The sequence below is a fragment of the Furipterus horrens genome, unplaced genomic scaffold (genome assembly GCF_987537825.1).
Source record: "Furipterus horrens unplaced genomic scaffold, mFurHor1.1.pri manual_scaffold_11, whole genome shotgun sequence".
NCBI lineage: Eukaryota > Metazoa > Chordata > Mammalia > Chiroptera > Furipteridae > Furipterus > Furipterus horrens.
This window is the reverse complement of record NW_028327181.1, coordinates 61,004,249-61,026,640: the sequence shown is the minus strand read 5'-3', so window position 1 is coordinate 61,026,640 and position 22,392 is coordinate 61,004,249. Positions and strand designations below refer to the sequence as shown.

The 22,392-nt window shown below is 58.4% G+C and overlaps 2 protein-coding genes across 3 annotated transcripts; one reads left to right on the top strand and one right to left on the bottom strand.

Annotated features, from left to right (window-relative positions):
• Nucleotides 1–1,570: 1,570 nt before the first annotated feature.
• TP53I13 (tumor protein p53 inducible protein 13) lies at nt 1,571–5,642 on the top strand. The gene is made up of 7 exons (XM_090291608.1): nt 1,571–1,704; nt 1,900–1,965; nt 2,172–2,213; nt 4,092–4,220; nt 4,362–4,559; nt 4,650–5,205; nt 5,288–5,642. The coding sequence occupies exons 1-7, from the start codon at nt 1,633–1,635 to the stop codon at nt 5,398–5,400; spliced, it is 1,176 nt and encodes a 391-aa protein (XP_090147734.1). The 5' UTR covers nt 1,571–1,632; the 3' UTR covers nt 5,401–5,642.
• A 382-nt stretch (nt 5,643–6,024) lies between these two features.
• Nucleotides 6,025–21,127, bottom strand: GIT1 (GIT ArfGAP 1). Of its 2 annotated transcripts, XM_090290669.1 has the most exons (21): nt 21,009–21,127; nt 15,386–15,519; nt 14,814–14,926; nt 14,589–14,694; nt 13,808–14,025; nt 13,629–13,723; nt 13,249–13,291; nt 11,447–11,473; nt 11,208–11,256; nt 10,706–10,778; nt 10,028–10,125; nt 9,539–9,650; nt 9,278–9,411; nt 8,952–9,104; nt 8,617–8,847; nt 8,480–8,533; nt 8,201–8,287; nt 8,029–8,102; nt 7,744–7,926; nt 7,552–7,615; nt 6,025–7,423 (listed from the first exon to the last, which is right to left on the bottom strand). In XM_090290669.1, exons 1-21 carry the CDS (start codon nt 21,058–21,060, stop codon nt 7,211–7,213), a joined length of 2,313 nt encoding a protein of 770 aa, XP_090146795.1. In that variant the 5' UTR covers nt 21,061–21,127; the 3' UTR covers nt 6,025–7,210. The 2 variants fall into 2 exon arrangements, with proteins under 2 accessions (XP_090146795.1, XP_090146794.1); XM_090290668.1 differs by lacking the exon at nt 11,447–11,473 and having other exon boundaries at nt 21,009–21,114.
• Nucleotides 21,128–22,392: the final 1,265 nt, after the last annotated feature.

Below are 22,392 nucleotides of genomic sequence, written 5' to 3'. Positions count from 1 at the left end.
CTGTGTAGCTGCGGGTGAGACCCTGCGTCGCTGCGCCCTCAGGGGCCGCGTTGAGATGTAGCAAAAGGGAGAAGTGAATCAACCACAGCTCCCGGCGCGGGCTCCCGGGCTCTCCCAGCTGCGTGCGAAGCCACCAGCCGCGCCTCCCTCCCCGGGCTCGGTCACGCTCTCTGACCTTGGAGTTGCTCTTGGCCCCTTGGGCACCAGTAACTGCGCAATACCCCCGCCGGGCGGGGCTGGAGGCGGGGGAGCGGGGGGTCTGGCTCAGAGCCTGCGAGCATCAGGGCAGGCGGGTTAGCGGCAGGAGGCAAGAGCGCCGGTGGGCTGCTCGCTCCGTTGCCCGCGTCAGTGCGCTGAGCCTATACCCCCGGGAGCCTGGTTTCAGATAGAGGAAAATTTTAAAACCGCTCCCCAAAAAGGACTTCCCCAGAAGAAACAGCCCCACGCCTCCGAGAAAAACCTGGGGGAAAAGATGCACTCAGGTGCTGGGTGAGGGGGATGCCTGTCACCCTGTGGTGGGGCTGTGGCCGGGGGTAAACTGGAGTCCTTTCATCAGCTCACTGGCTGCAATTACTGGGGGGTGGGGGATGGGGGTGGGTTCGGGACGGCGAAAGGGCGAAGGACCCCTTTGTAAGTCATAAGTATGTGTGAGAGATGACTGAAATAACACGTTCTTGCACTATTTGGAAGTCTGAGACTAGGCATCTCAACGCTCACCCTCTACCCACTTTTCCGTCTTTCCTCAAAAATCCTGAGCAGGGCCAAGGAGAAGAGGACCAGGGAGAGGGCAGCAGAGGCGGTGCCGCGCTGCAGGGGAGGTGTGGCCACCGCTCGCTGCTGGGGGCGAGGCCTGTGGTTTTTCCACCTCAGGGTGACCAATGTCTCCCTGGGCAACCGCTGGCTAACGAACGAGAGCGGAAGCCGGGGTGGGAAACAAAGCAGCACCGACCCGGCTCCGGCTTCCCAGAGCTTCTGGGTGTGAGGAGGGTGGAGGTCTGAGACCCCCTCCCCGAGGCTCCCCCGGGTTCGAGTCCTTATTTGGAGGGCAGGAATGGGATGGGCTGAAGGTGAGGCTTTAGAGCGGGAAATCTTCCTGCCGCAGCTCGGACTTCGTGATTCAGCCCCTCTTCACACTGAGAGGTCTTAAGAGTTTGTCGGAGGAGCGTACCCGTTTCCCCTCCGGGGACATCCGGTCCACAGGGATCCCATTCCCGCCCTTCGCCCCGCTCCATGACCCCACCCAGGCACTGCAGCTGTGTGTTGCACGCTGCGGAGACCCGCTGGGACGAAGGCCGAGAAGAGGAGGTGGTCGCCGCCTGCCTCGCAGAGCGCTGCGCTAGGGCCGGGCTCCCACACAAAACTTTTCCGCCTTGGGGTTCCGGACGCGTGCGCTCACTGTCGCGGCTGGGGGCGGGCATTGGGGCGGGGCGTGGGCGGAGCGAGGAGAGGCGAGGGGCTCACGGGCCGGGGGTGTCCCGGCGCGCGGTCTTGTGCGGGGGGCGGCCCGGCGCGCGCGAGCCCGGAGTCTACGTGGGCGCGCGGGGGCACTGGAGGGGGCGGGGCGCGGGGGCGGAGCGGGGCGCTCTCCTTCCCTCCCTCCCCCTCTTGCTGGGGCGGCGGGCTCGGCCTGGGATGGCGGCTCCTCAGCCTTCGCCCCAGCTGTTTCTCCTGGCAGCCCTGGCGGGGCTCCTGTGTCCCCCTAAGGTAAGGCTACCCGCACTTGATAAGGCTTCGGCCGGGGATCTCAGAGCACCCTTCGGAAAGTTCGTCGTGGGAGGAGTGGCGCGCGGAGAGAGGACTAGGAACCCTCCCCTGGCGGGCTGGGCCTGCCTGGACTGGGAGAAGGCAGGGCCCTCGCCGAGACCAGCGCCCTAGCTCCTCTGCGCATTGGACCCACAGGTGATGGCTGAGTCAGAGGAGGCGGGAGCCCGTTGTCCGGAGGGCCTCTGGCCTCTGCCCCAACAGGTAGGAGCCTCGAGGGCTGTGTGAGAAAGGGTGTGACGGGGTAGCCCCGTTCCGCTCTGGCCTCTACGCCCTCCACCGTCAGCCTCTGAGGACCTCTGCCGGTTCTCCTCCCCTCGGTCGCCAATGTCTTCATCCCAACCTGGTGGCTTGGGGCCTGCTGTTAAGTCTCCCAAATGCTTTAAGCTCTCATCTTTCCTTGTGTATAGGTGTCACCAAGAGTGACCTACGCACGGAGGAGCCCACGGCAGGTGAGTACCGCAGGTGCCATCCCTGGTGTCTGCATTTGCAGGCCTTCTCTCTCTGTTTTGCTCACCAGCTCCATTCTTTAACACTTCCCTCGGGAAGAGGCTATGTTCTTAGTCCCGACGGTGATCCAAAGGCCTCTGTCCTCGGCAGTGCTGTGTCGAGAGGGCTGTTGAGTAGCTGGCTGTGTGGGCAGGAATCTGCAAGGGCAACACTGAGGATAGTAGGGAAAAAAAAAACTCATGCTCCAGCTGTGCTGTGGGACTGTGGGAGGTCTCCTGACTTCTCTGGGCCCCCGTTTTCTGTAGTGCCCCTACCCACGAGGAGTAAATGAATCATGTGTGACAGCACTTGGGCAAGAACAAAGCTGTATTGTGTAAGGAGTGTGCCTCAGGTTACTAGGATCCAAACTGCGGGTTCACCTTGCATGGCTGCCTCTGTTTTTGCCAGTGTCCAGATAGGTGCCATGTTCCTTTGGTTTTCCTTTGGAAATATCTCACTTTTTTGATGCTTGTAATAGTTCTAGGCCAAGAGACCTCATTTCACCTATCTGATTCCTTTCCTCAAACAGCCCTTTCATGAAGTTATTTGACTGTTCAGAAACCTTTGATGGCTACTTATTTCCCACCTTATCATGGCCATACTCCCTTGCCTGGCTTTTCAGGCCCTGCCTAGTTAAATAAGCCTTGTCTGACCTTTTCAAATCTGTGGTTCCTCTCCAATCCTGTTGGTCTGCTCACCTACCACACATGTGAATGTCAGTCTCATTTTCACTGCTCTGCCTTTGCTGCGGTGTGTTCTCCACACCTGTCCTGTCCTGACCTGAAGCTGAAGCAGGCAGTTCCCTGGCCACCAGCCATCTATACCCATGCATCTGAAAAGCCCACTGCAGCCCTGGCTGGTGTGGCTCAGTGGATTGAGCACGGACCTGTGAACCAAAAGGTCATAGGTTTGATTCCCAGCGCGGACCTCTGAACCAAAAAGTCACAGGTTTGATTCCCAGGCAGGGTACACGCCTGGGTTGTGGGCCAGGTCCCCGGTTAGGGGCGTGCAAGAGGCAACAAATTGATGTTTGTCTTCCTCTCTTTCTCCTTCCCTTCCCCTCTCTCTAAAAAGTAAATAATAAAATCTTTTAAAAATTAATAAAATAATAATAAAAAGGTCAGTGCAGGAGTCAGCTCTCCCATGAAGCCTTGCCTATCATATCAGCCCTTTTCACCTTCTCCAAATTTGTGTAATGCTTATAATTTATCTCATAACTAATCAATTTGAGTTTTATTAGTTTGTTCCTTCATTTGGATTAGTTCTGTTTCCCTGAGTTTCCTTTATATTTCCTGCAAGCAGAGGCCAGGAGTTCTCTTTTGGCATCTCCTACAGCATCTGGCACAGTGCTGAGCTCAGGTCAGCTCTATCAAAGAATATTAATAATTGAAGTGTTTCCCTCCTGCGATTGTGCACCTGCTCCCTGTGTGCCCTGTACTTGGATGCTTTTGGAGATTGACTATATAGATAGGATCAGTGAAAAGAAGACTTGGTCTCCATATGGGGGATGCTTGCAGTCTAGTCTGGGTATCTGCAGAGCCATCATTGCAGGTGCACAGCTAACGAGTGTGGTTGGAGTCTGACAGGGTAACCTGGCATGCTGTCATGGAAGTTGAGAGCTCTGAGGGGTGGCACTTGATGGAGAAGGGGTGAAAGGAATGCTCAGACGCAAGACGGGGTACATGCCAGTACTAAGGGTCCTTTGTCCTTTCCTGAGCCCTGATGGTGGAAGGGTGATGTAGCCATCAGGAGTCCATTTACCCAGGCCCCTAAGATGGGAGAATTTGGGATTCTCAGGGAAGGACTGGATCTGGCTTGATGTCTCCATGCCTTTTCTCCAGGGTGAGGATGTGAGCTTCCTCTACCACCCCTGTGCCCACCCCTGGTTGAAGCTTCAGCTTTCCCTCCTGGCCCACGTTTCTATGGCCCAGCCCTCACTGGCCCCTGACTCTAGCCTCACTCGGGATCGGGTAAGTGGTTGGTGAAAGTCGGTTGTCTGGCACTGGCCAAGGCAGCTGCCGCATGTGCAGGGAAAGAAAAATTCAGGGGCTTCCTCTAGCTCTTTTCCCACCTTCATCTTAGCGCTAACTATCACCTCTTTTCTTTCATAGCCCCTGGTATTGGAAGCGTGGGGGGTGGTACTGGAGATGGCATGGGTGGAGCCAGCCTGGGCTGCCTACTGGCTGAAGAGGCGGCGGCGGAAAAAGCAGAGGAAGAAGGTGCGGTTCCTCTCTGACAGCCTTTCAGGGCCCTCTCCCTTGGTGCCAACGCTGAGCAGAGGGAGACTGTGCCGAAGAGGGTGTGTGCAGGTAAGGGGTGCTGGGCCAAGGCTTAGCTGGTGTGTCGTCATTGGGTTATCTGGGCAGGGAAAGGGCGAGCGTTGTCTCTTTTCTCCTTAGGCCCCGGCTTTGGCCTTTACCCTGCGGAGCTGGCGACCCCCAGGCACCGAGGTGGCATCGAGAGGGCCCAGGCAGCCCTCTCCTGGTAGTGCCAGGAGGCGTGGGCTGCGGGCAGCCCTTGGCCACCAGCCCACTCCCTCAGCTCCGAGGCGCCCCTCTGCTTCCCCATGGAGCTTGGAGACCAGGCAGCCCATGTTAGGAACCCCAAGTGAGGGAAGTAATGCCCCGTTTGTGCCCACTGTCCCTGTGCTGCCCAGGGGTCCTGGAGGAAATGTCAGTTCCAGGTTAGAGGCTCAGGTGTTCAAAGGGCAGAGCAGCCCAGGTGGCTGTGCCTGTCCAAGCCAGGCTTCCCCGGCCCCTCGGGCAGCGGCGCCTCCACGGGCAGCCCGGGTCCCCACCCCACGCACAGAGGAGGCTGCCTGGGCGGCCATGGCCCTGACCTTCCTGTTGGTGCTGCTCACCCTGGCCACGCTCTGCACTCGGCTGCACAGAAATTTCCGACGCGGAGAGAGCATCTACTGGGGGCCCGTAACGGACAGCCAGGACACAGTGGCTGGTGAGAAGTGCTCTTCCTCACCCAGCCCTGCCCGGCCCCCCGTGGCTTCCCTGCTCTTGACTGCTCCCCATCCTGCCCGTAGCTGTGCTGAAGAGGAGGCTGCTGATGCTCCCGCGCCGGGTCAAGCGCTCGCGTCGGAGACCCCTCCTCCCACCCACGCCCGACAGCGGCACGGATGGGGACAGCTCTGACTGACCTGCCCCAGCCCTGCCACTGTGGCAGGTTCTGCTCCTCCCCCGCGGAGGCCGCGACCTCTGCCACGTGGACCGCGCGCAGGGCCGCCCCCTGGTGGCCTGATGGAGCAGTCCTGCCTAAGCATTTGCAAAGCGGTTGGTTCTTAATACGTGTTTTCCGGGAAGGGTGGCCAAGGGGAGAAAAAGGAGCCGTTTCAGCTTCCCTTGCCAAAAATGTATTTTTAATTAAATTATTTTAGCAGACTCTGGCATTGAGTTTGCACATCTACTGTAAGGACACACTCACTCCCACCCAGGACATTGCCCTAGGCCACTTAGGTTGTGTGAGAGATAGGGAGTGTATAAAATAAAGTTGGGCACTGCCAATCTGGCCTGAAAAGGCAGGGCTTTAGGACTGTGAATGAGCCACCCCCCCCTCCCAACTCCCCGTGCTGGTGGAGGTCTGTGGTGTTGCCTACTCCAAGCTCCTTCTCTAAGAGGCAGCAGGAGGGGTGCCCTTCGCTCAGTGCACAGCCTGGAGCACTTGTATTCATTTGCTTCATGCTGTGGACAGATCTGTCTTTCTCTCATGTTTGCCACCTTCCCAGTCTCCCTCCCCTCAATTCTCTAAGCACCAGAAACAGCGCATGGTCACTTATTTATTTTTGATACAAATGTACATGATACACATCTTGACAGTCAGCCCACCCACCACCACACAGGTAGAGCCTGGCCCCCTGGGACAGAGAGGCAGGACGGGGAGAAGAGCTGGTGGGTGCTGCCAGCTGCCTTTCCAGCCTTCCCAGGCTGCAGCCCAGGTTCCAGGTACCCAGACACTGCAGGCACAGGTGCTAGCCTCTCAGAGGTTATAGGGAGGGGCCTCTCAGCTGAGTCAGGGACCCTGGGGAGCCAGCCCCAGGCTCAGGTGCTCAGTTCTCTGCCCCAGCCAGCACACTTCCCCCTCCATAAGGGAGGGGGAGGAGACATGGAGGGAAGTGGTTTCCATTTTAAGTTCACAAAGAAGGGGTACAAGTGATGGGAGTGATCAGGGGAGGCAATGGGCAGGATCCCAGTTGGTGACTGGCAGTCCCTGGCCCCAGGATGGGTGAGATGGAGCTGACCCCCAACGTTGGTCCTGCTGCTCTGGTCCCCCTCACCCCTCACAAAACTCTGTCTAGCCAGGCCTCTGGAACGGCACCGCCGCCCCGCACATTCACACGCAGGCACACAGGGACACTCGGTTACCACAACGTTAAAATTATGGGGTAAAAGAGAGAGAAAAAAGATTTTCCAGTGTTTGCTGCTGGGGACCCCAGATACACAGGTTGCCACCTGTGCCCTAGGCAGGGGCCGGTCGGCATTAAAGGAGAGCAGCATGGGGGTTGGTGGCTACATCCACAGATTATGTACAAAGGAGGGGGTGCCCCCACTCAGCCCCCAGTAGGGCTGAACTGGCTCATGGGGGTGGGATGCATGGAGGAGGAGCCACCCCACTTGGAGTGTCCCCACCTGACCCTTTGCTGAGGGTGCCCTGGAGGGCAAGGGGCTGGGAGTGATGCCTTACAGGCCCCTGCACGCTAGAAGGGGAGGGGATGCTATGTACAGGGGGAGGTGCATGGAATGTGGGGGATAGACGTTCCTGCCACCCCACCTCCCCATCCTTGGGGGCTTGAGTGGGGCGGGCATCAGGGCACCTGGCTACCAGGGGAGAGTAGCAGCACTAAGGGCACTTGTGCCAGCGGCTCTCTTGGGGTGTGGATTAGTGTCTGGAGTGGCCCAGCTCCCGTGGCCAGTGAGGTCCTAGGGTGTAGGTGAGGGTGCAGGGAGAGCGGTCACTGCTTCTTCTCTCGGGTGGTAATGGTGACCAGCTGCTTGGCAGCCTTGGCGATGTCATAGGCGCACTGGATCACCTGCTGAGTCAGCAGCTGGAAGTCCACAGGGGCGCCGGGCTCTGGAGGCACTGTCTTCCGGCACTCGCTCTGCAGCCGGTAGGCGCTGGCATTGAGCAGCCGCAGAGAGCTGCGCACAGGCTCCAGGGCTGGTCTCTGGAGGGAGGAAAAAGGGAGTTGGGCCTCATACTTCAAACCATCAACCTGGATCGTGCCCTGGTGTGTCCTCTACACCTACCCCACCCTTAGGGCCTCCCAATCTTCCTCCTCCCTGGCCCCTGTACCTTTGGGAAGAGAGAGGCCATCTCAGTCACAGCCAAATGGATCTTCTCTGAACAGGGCACAAAGCTGTGGGGGGAAGGGACGGTATAAATGACAGGGGCTCTCAGGGAAGGTTCCCAGGACAGTGGAACACTGCTCCCTCTTGTCCTCTGCAACACCCACAGGCGACATGAGCAGGTATCCTACCCCCATACCTGTCATGCTTGAATTCCTGGGCAGCCCGCAACAATTCCTGAATGTTCTTGGTGACCTGCTCGGTCTTCAGGATGACATCCTCCGTGCTAGGAAGCCCAGGGTCCAAGTCTCCATCCAGACTTTCCAACTCTGGGTGGAAGTCCTCCTCCTTGCCCAGCTCTAGAAACCTCTTCCCTTCCAGTCTGAGGCCCAGGGTTAGAAAGAGGGACGTTCCAGGCATGAGGTCTCTTGCCTGTGTCCTCAGTCCAGGGCCCACTTGACCTCCCTCTACCTGTGTGCATTACCCAAGCAGGGGATCCCCGCTTTGCGTGTTCTCATAGTCACTGTCTGCACCGCTGCCGTGGCGGGAAAGCTTGCTCTGGAAGGGGCAGGGCAGGGGCAGCAGGTGAGGCGCATACTCACAGACCCACACACCCCCCCTCAGCCTGTCCCTCGGCACCGGGGAGGGGATGTTACCGTGTGGCGGCTTCCTTCCTGAGAGCATGAGAGCAGCGGGGAGGGGGGCGCGAAGGGCACAGCTGAGGCTGAAACCCCCTTCCGGATCTGAAACCAGGAGGCCTGGAGTCAGTCTCTCCTCCGTCACTCATCTTCCAGCTTCCCCACCCCGAGGGTGGGAACTGTGTGTGTCCAGTCACCCCTGTGCCCAGCCTCCGGCACAAAGCCCGGCACCCACTGCGGCTCAGAACCAAATATTTGCAAAACTGAACCCACCTGCCTGCCCCAGGCACTGCTTACCCGGTAAAGGCCGGCAGAGACATGCATTGAATAGAGGGTGTCATCCTCCAGTTCCTGGGGGTTACACAGTGGGTATCACGAAGGGCCCTGCAGCAGAGCCAGCCCTGTTTCCCCACCACCTTGAGCTGGCAACTCACAGTGCTGTGGAAAGGCTGTAGCCGGGTGACAAGCTCGTCCCCAGGTGGGCCCCCAAAGGGCTTCAGCGCAGAGCCTGGTTCATACATGGAGAAGGCCTGGCGATCCCTGCGGTGGGCACTCCCACCGGGCCCCATGGATGCATGTTCTGCCCGTTCGCTGGGGAGTGGAGGCGTGGGCACTGGCCCAGAAGGCTGTCGGATCTGCAAGTTCTCTGCCTGCAGCTTGTGGATCTGAGAATGAAGGGGTGTCAGAAACTCCAGAAGGTTCAGGCAGCAGCCCCATCTCTCCACTGGGGCCCGGGAACTTCCACTCCCACCAGGGCTGCAGCCCTCACCTCCCTCTGTAGCCTCCGGAGCTCATCACTCAAGCTACTGTTGACCTTCATGAGCTGCTGCACCTTTGCCTCGGAGGTAGCCAGGGCCTTCTTCAGCTCCAGGTACTCCTGCAGCGTCACGGCCCCATCGGACAGGTCTGAAGAATCCATACTCTGCAGGGTGAGACATAAGCTGGTCAGCCACCAAAGGCAGGGGACAAATGCCGTCAGAGGGCTGCTCTGGCAGCTGTGGCCAGCCCACTTGTTCCCCAGGCCTTGGGCTACAAGAGGATAGAGCTGGGCCTTGGTAGAGGACGGGAGAAACTGGGGTGGGGCAGCGCTCAGACCCGGGCACGGTTGTTCCGTGTGGCGCCGGCGCTGCGTAGGGGCTCCTGGTCTGTGTCCTCGTCTGAGGCCACGCTGTCGTAGTCGTGCTGGTCGTCGAGGTCACTCTGGCTCCGCGCAGACAGCTCGAGGTTGTCTGAGGGCACAGGCCTGTCACTCAGGGCTCAGCCACACACCCATCTATCATGCTACCCAGACAGGCATGAAAGGGAATATCCTGGAACAGTGCCCACCACCCGCACCTCCATCCTCGCCTTTCCTACCTGTGGGGCTGCTCAGGCTCTTGCCCTGCTGTCTCCGCTTGGCCTCACTGAGAATGTCAATGATCAAGGTGGCAAACTCTCGGGCATTAAAGCGGGCCAACTTCTGTCGCCCCTGTGAGGAGAAAGGGCCAGACAGGCATGAAGGGATCCCCTGCTATATGCTATAACCACAGCTAAAATGTCCCAGCCTGGCTTACCTGGCCAGGATAGGGGGTGAGGGATGACACAGATTCAGGGTGCCTGGGGCGGGGGTTTCTCAGAAAGAGAAAGGAACCCAACCTCCAGAGGCTCCTCACCAAGTGCTCAAAAGTACAGCCTCTTCCTTACTCCCAAATCCTAGTGCCAACCGGGCCTGGAGGAAGGCCTTGGCCAGGGGTGAAGAACAGGCTCAGTCCTGGACAACAGCCAGTGAGGAAGGGCAGGGCCCACTGAACTAGAGACCCCAGGAAGGGAGGAAACAGCCGCAGGCCCCCCTCCAAGCCTCCTCACCTGATTCCGAGTCGCCGAGTACTCAGGGTTAACAGGCAGGAAGGGCACAGCACTGCGCTCCGTCACCAGGGTGCTGTGGTTTTGGGTAGCCAGCCACACTGTGGGGGAGGAGCAGGGAGCAGATTGTCCAGGGTGGCCAGGCCCACTAGTGCATTGGGGGGAGCGTTGAACACAGCCTTCCTAGCTCCTCCCCATGCCCACCAAGCTGGGTGATCAGAACAGGGGTGGTCTTCAGACAGGCACCGGGCAAGACCAGCTGGGGACTGCCAGACAGAACAAGGTGACTCCCTCATTCCAGGCCCAGCTGAGTTTGGGCTGGAATCTGGCTGTGGCCAGGAAGGAGTGATGGGGGGAAGGGGCGGGAGCAGGACTGGGGAGAGCGCCAAAGTGGGAGGGAGCTAGAGCAGAGATGAGAGCCCCAGTCTGGGGGTGGGGTGGGAGGAGCAGGCTGCTGCCTCCAGCTAAGCGCACACTGCCCAGCTGGGGAGGCTGCCCAAGCGGGCTTACAGCTGACAGGGGCTTATATGCAGGCCTGCTAAGTAGACCAACCCCAGGAACCCCTCCTTAGTTTCAATGGAAGTACCCAAGCGCCACACCAGGTCCTAGCCCTTCCCTAGCATGCAGGTGCTCTGTCCCATCTGCCCGAAGTCCAAAGCCTCTCATGCACCCCCAGCTCACCAGCATCATTTTCTCTTCGATCCACCTCATCATACACGTCCATGGCAAGTTCCTCAAAAAGCCGGTTGCTGAGCTGGAGGCAGAGGCAGGCAGAGACTTTGTCAGATCCACTGGCCCCCACCGCCAACAAGGCTAGCTCACCAGATGTCATAAGATGTGGGAAACGGTTTGTGTCTTTTATGGCAGCCAGCCCCCAGAACTGGAAACCAGGGTGGGGTGGGGGTGGCGGGGGGAGTCTGTCTGCCAAGCTCCAAGGCAGGAGAGGACAAAAGGGAGGCCAGGCTAGACCAGCTAATGCGGGTATAGGCCAGAGATGGAGCTAGGGCCCTGGGAGCCTTTGAAAGGAAGAGCCAAGGTAAAAGACAAGGGGTGGAGAAGTAGGAAAGAGGAGACTGGGGAGAATACAGTGAGAGGAGGTTTGGGAAAGAGCACCAGGTCAGAGGAAGGGGGTTAAAAATGTGAGCAGCTCCGAGTATTAGGGGCCTGTCTTAAGCAGACTCACCGCCTGCAGCTTCTTCTTGGCAGCTTTGGCCAACTCGGACAGGTCCAGGCTGTGGACAAGGAGGGAGGTGGGAATGGGGAAGAAGGGAGAGGCCAAACATGAGACGTGGCCAGGCCCATGCCAATGACCTCCCAAACATGCAGGGATCCCAGGGAGACAAGACACCAGATGCCACACACCAAGCGCCACCCTGCCCCACCCGACCTCCAGAGCCTGCTCCCATGGCAGACACCAGATACCTCTGAGACATGCACTTTTGCCGAGATCTAAGTCCAGAGGGAAGGCAGCAGAGGGAAGAACAGGACAGAGGCAGCAATTACCCAGGAGCAGGGCAGCACACGCCTTCCCACGTCAAGCTTGGACCCATCTCTGTGCACGCGCCAGACTCAGAGTGTAAAACTGGGCTCATCTCTCCCCCCAATCTGCTCCTGGCTGGCTTGCTCCTATTATACTTTCAATGACCCACTCACCCAACACCAATGCAGCTTCTGGGAGTCACCTGAAACCTTCCTCCCCCTCTGCCAGACCTTCCCCAAGTTCTGCCATCATTTCTTCTTGCCCCTAAAATCATTTTTTCTACCCAGCACTCAGGGTGATCTTTTTGATGCATATGGCTGCATGACACCTGCCTGTAAAAACTTCTCAATATTAACAGGATATATGGCATACTTCAACAAAAAGCTACTTTTAAAAATATGCTAAATGCTTTGCATGCATCACCTTATTTAATCCTCTCAACAGCCCAGAAAGTAGCTACTGTTGCCCTCATTTCCAGAAAAGATTAACTATGGCTCAGAGAGGTTCAGTAGCCTGCCTGAAGCCACACAGCCAGTAAGCATCAGAGCTGGCTCCACACATCCATGCCTAGACCCTCTCTGCCCTCAGGATGATCAAAGCTCTTGTCAGGGCTCACAGCACTGGCCACTCTCTCACTCCGTCTCTATTCTAGTCTTGCTCTTTGGATTCTCGTCCTCTCACATGTGCTCTAGTCTTGCCATCTGCTTTAAGTTCCTGGCACAGCATTTCTAATGTCTATACGTCTGTCTCTCTTGCTGTACTTCCCACACTGAACCACAACTGTCTGACTAAGATGCCTCCCTTTCTAGATTGTGAGCTCCTCAAAGGCAGTGATTATGTCTGAGTTCCCTCCATGTTCCAGTGCCCAGAACAGCAGCTGACACTGCAAAGGTGCTCAGTTAACAGTTCATTGAGTACATGCCCATATGTATTTATGGCACCTCCATCCCACCCCCGTCACGCAGGCACACACACCAGGCAGAATCAGACCAAAGAAGTAGGGGGAAGTCTTAGGATTTCAAGATAGAGGAGGTCTGGTTTCAGGAATCCGAGGTGCCCAGCCTTGAGGATCCCCACCTGCCCACACTGGCCTTAGGAGAAGGAGGGGGGCCCCTGTTTCCTATCCAGGCCAGCAAGTACAGCTTGGCTTGAAAACCTGGACATCAGAGGCAGCCACCAGGTGGCGCCAGCACCCATCCTGCAAACTTGGGTGAAGGAATGGGCACTGTCCTCCACAGCCTGGGCACCTGGGACCTCTCAGATCTGAGGCGGAAACACCTGAAGTGTGCCATGCCCTGCCCCTCAGCCCCTGCCCAACTGTTGAGCACACCACAGAGGCCTGGCCAGTGGTCCCAAAATTAGTCAAATCCCTGGAGCCTACCACCTTTTCACTGAATTGCAGAGGTTTATCTAAAGATTATAGTGGAGAATAGAACCCAGTGATCCACTCTGCTCCGGGTGTTCCTTGTACTCAAGCACTATACTCTCCACAGGAGGCGGCTTGGGCTATGCTGGCCATGTGCTAAGTTGACACTTCTTAACTGCCTTGGGGCCCAGAATTAGGGAGTAAGGACCAGAGTCTGTGAAATATGTGTGCTTCCAGCCCCTAGGGGGGTGGAGTGGGCAATGTGGAGGGGTCCCAGGCCCCTAAAGCCTGGGTAGTTGGAGGACTGGGGGCTCTGGGGTCAGGCAACCCACATGGCCTCTAACAGCCTCTAGGAAGGGACATCAGGTGGGCACTCACCTGTCGGCCATCTGTGGGATGATGTAATGCCCATTCTTGTGATCTGAACAAAAATAAAAATGCCAAGTCACTGGTACTGAGTGGCCTTAGCAGCTGGAAGCCCACTGCACTGCCACAAACATGGCTTGGCACCCAAAAGTGTCAGGGGCAAGGGAGGAGGGCAGGCCACCCCCGAAGGCTTTGGGAGCTGGCTGGGAGGTATGCCCACCCCCACTCCCTACCCCAATGTGCTGCAGTCCAGTGCCTGCAGCAATTTCACAGGAGCCAGTTGCCTAGCAACACTGTTCCCCAGCCGACTTTGTCACCATGGCACCTGCTGCTGAGGTGTGTCTGGGTCCCACCTGCCTGGCCCAGCAAGGCCTGCCCCGCACTCTGCTCACCAGGCTTCCGTCCGCAGAGATAGAAGGCCAACCGGTCAGTGAGCTCATACTGGCACTCAACTAGCCTTTCCGCCAGCTCATGGTGCCCCGCCTGCCTGTGGGGAGGGGGCATGGCTCAGCCTGCAGCAGCAGCCCACTCCCCCCACCCACCCAAGCATCACCCTTTAGCTGACCCTCACCTGGCATAGTCGATGGGTGTTCGGCCATTAATGTCAGGAGAGCCAGGGTCAGCCCCATACACTACAAGAAGCTCGGCCTGCAGCGTCTGCCCCGCCTTGGCAGCCACGTGCAGAGGTGTGGTGCCCTTTTCTGGGTGGAAGAAGTTGGCCTGGGCACCCAGGGACAGCAGGCGTAGACATGTCTCCAAGTTGCCTGTCCGCACGCTTGAATGCAGTTGCTGCAAGGAGCGGGAGTGTCTGGCAAATGTGTGTGCATGAGCCCCTCCACCCCTGCCTTAAGCTGCACCTAGTATAGGCAGCACCTGGGACTCCTCCAGCTCCAAGGGCCCAGCTGAAGGTAGGCTGTCAGGGAGGACACAGGTGATCCACTGGGAGTTAATACCAATTAGTAACAGCTTTTGTCAGTCACTGTCTACCACATGCTGCGTGCTCTGCTTGGAAAAGACATTATCTATGGGATAGATGCTGTTATTTCTTTCCCATTGTATAGATGATGAAACCGAGGCTCTGAGAGGTTAAGAAACTGCCCTAAATTTCTCTGGCTTTTGGGTGGCAGCTGGGGAACTTTAGCCTTGTGTGTCCACCTTGGAGCTGAGGGGCTCTGGCCACATGCAGCCTAACCAAGCAAGTTCGCAAGTTCATCGCTCCACCACGCCTTCTACTCTTGCCTGACCTGGCTGCCTTTGTGGCCTAGGGTTCAGTGGTGACAAAGGAGAGGCCTTCAGGGCATTATGGGGGAGAAGGAAAGTGGCCCACCCATCCACTGTGGGGTCCCTCCAACCTTGCTGAGGTCTTTGGCGGTGACCCCGTCGTCATCCCGGCAGGGAAGCTTGTGCACAAATGCTAGCATCTGGTACTTGGCCCTGATGAACTCTGACTTGATGGGGCTGCATGGGGCACATGGGAGGAAACGAGGAGCAGAGTGAGAGTGGCTAGGTATCCAGCCACCTCCCGGTCCCATGTCCCAGACTGCAGCCCCTGCCACCACCCTCCCAGCCCAACTCACTGGACTTTGTCTTGGGGGTTGGCTTTGCGCCGACCACTCTGCACTTGAGCGGGGTCCAGCAGGGAATGCTCCCAGATGGAGTTGGCCCCGTTGCTGGCGAGCGTGTGCACCATCTGCAGGGAGGAGATGCCAAGTGAGAGAGCCCAGTGAGTGCTGGGTACCCGCCACAGTCAGTGTGGCTGCAAAAGTACCAAAGGGCCTACTGTGTGCCTGTCACTGCTGCACCTCTATCCAGTCAGGCCACCCAGCAATGTGGGTCCTGTTTAGAACTTCAGGTCACATGGCCAGCATGCCAAGGTTTGGAGACGTTAAGTGACCTGCTCAATGCTACATGGCCAAGCTAGTAAGTGGCAGAGCCAGGGTGAGAGCCCAGATCGGTCTGACTCCAGTCCTGGATACCTCCTCTCTTAGATGAGTGGATGGGAGGAAGGTCAGGGTTAGGCTCTGCTCCACGTGGATGCTGCCATCTGGGAGCTGCTGAATGTGGGCAGGTGTGTATGTCAATATGAGGGAAATGCGCCTGTGCTCTGCACACTCTGTGAGGAAGGAGGAACCTCTGGCCAGGCCCGTACCTGCAGTAGTGTGGGAGGCCAGGCACTGTGGCGGAGGTGCTTGACAATGGAGATGTGGCGTCCCAGGCTCCGGTGCACACTGCAGCACTCGTCACACACCAGCACGCCCCTGCTGATGGAGGCCCAGCCAGGGTCTGCCGGGTTGGGGGCAAGGGTCAGCTACAGCCAGACACGGGCGAGACACCTGAAGCACCTGCTCAGGGTCAGCACTATGCTCAGTCTTCCGGACATATTTACTCACTGGGTCCCCCAGAGGTCTAGGAGCTGGGACATCGTCAGTAGGCACAGGTTACTGATAAGGCAGCTGAACTAAGGCAGTGACAGGGATTTCTCAAAAGGTCGAAGCTGGCAACTGACACAGCCAAGCTCTTTCCTACACATCTTTGCCCCTCTGGGAAGATGTGGTCCCCAGGGCCCACTCAGCGAGCATGGTTTCCTGTCCTGCAGCCACCACTACGAATCCCACCAGCCCTTCCCCAGGGAACAAGAATGCTACCAGAGGCGGGAATCCCCTAGGGGATGCAACCCTGATGGGGACACACGACACAGCCCTAGACACTCCTCCTGGGTCCAGGTCAGCGCCACGTCTCTCCTGCACCCAGACTTCTGGGGACCCACTGGCCTATATGCCTGACCCACTGCACCCCTCCACGGGCTCCTGACTCTGCCCGTATCCTGCCAGGCAAGAGGCCTCACCATGCCTGAGCCTCTTGTCACCATCACCGATGGTGTCCCTCTTGAGGGGGATGGAGAGAGCAAAGGAACTAACACTGACCGAGCCCCACTGTGTACCCCTGGGCACTGTGGGCATGATGCCTCTCACAATCATCAGGCAAAGTAGGAAACGCTACCCCTGCTGAAACAGTGGCTCAAGAGCAGTTAGAGCACTTGCTCAAGGTCACACAGCTAATGAGTGGGACTGCTGGGATGTGGACCCAGGCACTTGGATGCCAGAGACCATGCCATGTCCATAAGCACTGCCCCTGAAGGGGACAGCCCCCAGTGGGCGAGGGCTCTGGGAATCACTCAACTCTTTGGGAAGAAGTGAACGCTAGAAATGTGAAAGGGGCCAGGACAGGGTAGGAGCTCCTGGGGTCCCTCTCAAGGGCAGGGGAGATGCCACCCATCCCAGGCCCCTTGGGAGAGGGGGAGGAGACAGCTGCATACAGCTCAGGCTGTGGAAAGGTCACGGGGGAGAAAGCAGCCATTGTGTGCCACTGGAGAGTGGGGGCAGGGAGCCTGTCTCCCAGGACACTCTGCTCTGCCCAGGCCCCCACCCCGTCTCAGGAAGCCCTGTCCTAGGGAGGGGGGGCTGACTCTCTGTCCTGCCCCATGGTGTTCAGGGACAATGAGAGCCTCTCTAACCAAAGGGTGATTTTCAGACCCTTCCCTGAAAGGACTTCCACCAGAGTTCCCAGGAGAATCGTGAGGAGACTCTGAGTTGGGGTGCAGCATGAGCTCTGCCCGCAGCAAGTGTCCCCTCGTAGCATGGAAACAGGAAATGAAAGAGGGGGCTCAGCTTTTTGGTTCAGGGCTTTTTTAGGGATTCCCCCCAAAACAAGGCAACAGGAATACACAGGTGTTCATCATACACTTTCTTGGGGGGCTAATTCCACAGGCCCAAGAGGAAGGAACCCACCATCTGTGCCAAGATGGGGAATCCTAAGACATATTTTAGTGTGGCTTTACCTAGGCAGTAAGGCACTCCAGGTATGGAAAGCTCCCTCCCCCACCCCAAACACCACTGGGTCAGGGGTCTGCCTACAGCCACCTCCAGCCACCCAGCAGGAAGCTGGAAATGACGCAGCCTAAATTCCTCTTGTTGAAATGGTGGGGTTTCCTGTAAGTGGGGAGCCGCCCAGACCAGGATCATAAATGGGCTGCCCTGAGGCCTCCACCCCCACCCCAGGACTATGGCCCTACCAGAGGAGGATTGGCCAGATATTCAGGGCCAGACCAGACATGGCAAGTCCTGAATATGGCAGTGACCAAAAGACTAGGATCTGGGGAATGTGGTCCAAGACTTTGCTTAGCACTCTCCTAGGCTGAGGGAGGGGTCCTCCCTCTCCTCCACAGTGACCTGAAACAGGAAGGTTGGGCAGGGGACACTGTCCACACTGTCCTGATCTGGGGCACACTGGTGCCAGCTCAGTTCTGACACAGATGCAAAGCCCACACTCACCCCACTACCTACTCCTTATACCCAGGGGGCTTTGGGTATACCTATACCCAAGCAGGAACCCCTAAGCCCCACCTACACTGGTTCCTAAGCAGAAGGACCAGGAAGAGTTTCTGAATGTCAAATGGCTACTGAAGTGTAAGGTTAAAGGGACCCTTGTTCCAAGGAGGCTCCCTGGACAAAACTTGGGGCAGAAGAGACAGGGAACATAGGGCTAGGTGATATGGTGACCCATCAATCCTCCTCCTGGACTTCTACCTCCAGTCAGGGTAGGGGTCTGACATGTATGGGCAAGAGAAGTGGCAGGAGGGGTCTTGGGATAATCTTAACCAGTGCCAACTCCACGGAGGGCTCTACTAAAGTAAATTCATGTCACCACTTAAAGCCATTAGTGGCCTCTGAGGCCAGTAGGTCTGCTTTAAAGGCTAGCCTCTCCTGAGCTAGGGACCAGATCTCATTGGGAAAGAGGGAGAAGCCCACCATCTTGAAAGCAGACAAGAGAAATCCATAGGGATAGAGGTCAGAATGGCGGTTGCTTTGGGGGGATGCTGACTGGGAGGGGGCACAAGAAAACCCCATGGAGTGATGGAAATGCTCAACCTCTCCACTGGAGTGGTGGTGACACAGCTATCTATATACAAATGTAAAAACTCATCAGGCTAAACAGGAAGGTGTGGGCACCTGGTCGTATATAAGTTATAGCTCAATAAAAGAGGAGGAAAGCCCACCACTCACCCCACCCCACAATAATTTACATTATGAAAAGACAAGTGAGCCTGCAGGTCCTCCAATGCCCTTAGTCAATGGCCAGCCTTGCTCATCCGAGGTGCCCGCAGGTCTCTGCTCCTGTGCCCTGGGCTGCAATGGAGGCCCATGGGGTGAGGATCAAACCCTTGGGAGCTGGGCCAGGACTGTGTGGCAGAGTGAGTGAAGGGGAAGGAAGGGGAGAACACATATTCTCCAGGTTTCCTGACCCCTGTCCCTCCCTGGGACTCCCAAGGCAGACACCAGCACAGATGGCACCTGGCCAGCCATGACCAGCTGCTTCACAACATACGCACACTTATCCTGTGTGCCCAGGCCTGGGAGCAGAGGAAGGACTGAGACCTTTGAGGTCAGGCTGCATCTCACCTTTTATTTTAGCCCCATGAACCCCTCCAAATTAACCAGCTACAAGAAAGCCACAATCCCATTCCTAGAGCTGGACTGCAAGGCTCCTATCCCCATGAGAGAAACCTATGACTCTGGGTATGAGGCACATACTAGAGGGGCAGCTCTGGGTCTGGGCCGTAGAAGCTGGTTACGCTCAAGCCTTTTACCTGGGCTGCTACAGGTCCCAAACTGAGGACGCTGCTCAATGCATCATCCGGTGGGGTATGGGGTAGACCCAAGGAGCCAGCAGGGGTCTCCTGACAGGTGTCCAAACACTTGGGGAGTGCCTGCTAGGTACTGGGGTGGGGTGATGAGTAAGACTCTGTCTCACCCTGCCCACCTAATCATCCTCATCTTCTCGCCATTTGCCTCTTCCTGACCTGCATTCTGGATCGAGGGAAAAGGAGGCACCCAGGGCACAAATGCCTCTGTGGAACAAGGGCTGGGGATAGGAGCTGGGCAGTCCTGCACATCAGATACACACCGTCCTCCCCGAGCCCAGTGGGCATTCAGAGGCTTCAGCCAAACAGGCAAATGTAAAGGAGAAAAGACAAGCGCTTTGCTGATGCTGCCCCATGTCCCTTAAGCCCAGAATCTGGACCACAGATTTGGAGATAGGACACTCCTCAAAACCCATTTCTACTTCAACTTCTTTGCCTCACAGTTAAGAAAACTGGAGCCTAGAGTGAGCCAAGTCTTGCCATGGGTCACAGAATTAAGATGGAAACAAAGGCAACACTAAAATCCAGGCTCCCCTGAAAGAGTATCTGCTACGCATCCCCCTCCCAGGCCTAGTTCCTTCCCACCACACTCCATGCTACGACAGCCCCGCAGAGGTGCAGAACAGCCTGGGACAGACATATAGAAGGCAAGCTCTTCTCTTAGCCCTTCCATCCCTAGACCTGCCTGCAGTTGGGGCAAGGGGATCACAGTTTCCAGATAATTAGGGGTAAGGACACATACCCCCAGACAGCTTCTTCAGAGCCCTCTAGAAGCCGGCATGCCCCGAGAGGAGGCCTCAAGGTCCTCACCACCCCGAGAACGCCGGGCCTCTACCAGGCACCCGCAGTTCCCAAACGCTCTAGTTTGGAGGCACCACAGCCTCTGTGGGTCTCAACCTGTTAGGGTCCTGGCCAGTCCAAAGAACGGCTGGAAGTTAGGGGCCCACAAAACAGCACCCGATACCCTCACACTTAAGTCTGCCCACAGTTCCCCTAGAGTTCACGGACTCCCTGAACCTGCCCAGGGAGAAAGCTCCTTTTCTAAAGAGAGGGCAAGACAAGGGCCGGAGCTTCCTGCCCCATTGCTGGCAGCGCCCTCCCACATCAGGAAGGGGCAGCCCCTGGGTCACTGCTCCTCACTTCCTCAGCAGGGGAGGGGGTTTCACACCAGCCTGGAGCTGACTGCTGGGAAGAAGGGAAACACCACTGTAAATACAGCCAAGGGGCAGGCCAGGAAGCCAGCAGGATCCTGGAGAATCTAGACACCCCTCAGCACTGCTCCCTACACATTTCTAGCCAGACTGGGCTGGGGGACCAGGAGGGGTCTGTGCCCAAGCTGGGGCAATGTCAAGCTCATCTTCCCAAGCAGGCTTACTGGGGCACAGGAAAAGGTGAGCTGGTTGCTCCCAGTCACCAGGCGGTCTGGGGATGCCTCAGGGGAAGATACCTAGGCTCATACTGGCCCTGAACCACAGGCCCTGCAAGCAGCCCCAGCCTTGGGAGCCAGGAGCAGGGAGTTCTAGGAGTAGCCATCCCCTCATCTGCTCCGGAGGAAACAGTATCCAAGACGCCCCCTCCCCCCGGCCCATCTGCCCATCTCTGCCCCTTGCCCTCCGCCACCCCAGCGGGGCAGCAGACCATGCGAGCAGCAGGTGCAAGACGCGGGGGTGGCACTGAAATGACACAAAACCACACACTCGCCCCCATCTCCTAAATCCTGGCGGCCTCCGCCACAGCCCTCCGGCCATCCCAGGCTGGCGTTTCCGTTTGGTTATTGAGATGGGGGCGGGGGGCAGCTAGCTGCCCGCCTCCCTCTGAGTGAGGGGTGGGAGGCGGCGCCGGGAATGTCCTTCCTCGCTTGTCCGCGGACGCGAGGGAACAGGGGCCCCCCAGGCCGGCCCTCCCGCCAAGGACGCGACTCCGCAGTGGCCCGGGCGGGGACCGAGGCCGGAGGCCGCAGCCCCCAGCCCCACCCCGCCCTCCGGCCCCGCGCGGCGCTCCCGCCAGGCCCCGGCGCCCGCCCGGCGGCGGCCTCGGTGCGCGGTCCCGCCCCCGCCCAGGCCCTGCTTACCCGGGGCGCTGCAGTCCGCACACACCTCCGCTCGCGGCCCCTTCCGGGACATCCTCAGCGGCGACGCGGCCGCAGCCCTCTGGGCCAGCGTGGGGGGCGCGGGCGGCGGGCCCGGGCGGCGGCGGCCCCTGCTGCCCGGCCCGGCTCCGGCGAGGCCCCGGCTAGGCTCCGCGTCCCGGCCAACCTACCGCCCCCTGGGCTGGCCCGGAACCCGCCGTGCCGGCCTGCCCGCTTGCCCTCCGGCGCCCTCCGCCCCGCGCCACCCCACCGCCACTCGCGCTCCCTCTCTCCGCCCCTTGCGCGGCTCCCAGCCGCTCCTGCAGGAAGCGGCACAGACCCTGCCCACCGGGGGAGGGGCAGCCCGCACACCCGCCCCGCCGACCGGCCCTGCTGGCCGCGCCTCCCGGAGAAAGGAAACCGGGAGCGCGGGCGGGAGGGGGCGGTGGTGCTTAAAGGGCCCGCGGCCGCCGCCAGGCTCGGGCGGACGGTGTGGCCTGCGGCCCTGGCCCCTGCTCCGGCGTTCCCCTGACCCGGAGGCAGTGTGAGTCAGCTCTATCCCCTTCACTTTCGAGAGGGGGGGTGGCCCGTTACTCGGGCCCTAGGACAGTGGCCCTGGGAATCAGGGACAAGAGCAAGGAGCTGGAGGCCCAGGCCCCTTCTCCTGTGAAGGGGCCGTAGTTTAGGGTATCCTCCTATTTCTGGTTGGGGTGAGGTGTGCGCATCCACATATGTGTCCAGGTGTGTGTGTGGTCACACTCTTGCTGACTATGCATACCGCCAACAATATGGATGCCCAGGTGCCAAAGATGTCATGCAGAGTACTCCCTACCTCCGGGCTAAGAATACGTCTATCCTTCCTCAATGTTTGCCTCCAGAGAGGAAAGAAGCTGGGCAGTTTTGATCGACCTCCCGAGGAGTGACCACTGTGCCTGTGTGCAGTAATATCCACTTGTCCGTCTTGTATACATCCACGGTGTTTTGGGCCACCAGAGGTTTGTGTCCAGGGCGTGTGCATATAATATACAGGGATTTTTTATTTTTGTGGCAGCCTCTTTCTTCTTGGACTTCACACAGACACTCGGCGGGTGTGTGTGGGGTGGTGCGGACAGACAGCTGAGGCGCAGGCTGCACGTGGGTGCTCCTGTGCACTGAGCATGCTCCCCTAAACACGTGTGCCTCGCGTGCACCCAGCCCCCATGCCTGCAGCAGCGAAAAGCCAGAGCACTCTGCTTGTAGGGAGAGGGCAAGGGTACCCAGCACCAGGCTTGGGGGTCAGGTCAGTGATGACACGATTAAGAGAGAGTTCCCAAGTGGCAGGAATCCTGCTCAGTAACCGGAGTGAGGGGGCGGAGGGGGGAGTCCTTGGGCAGGGGTGCGGGAGTTG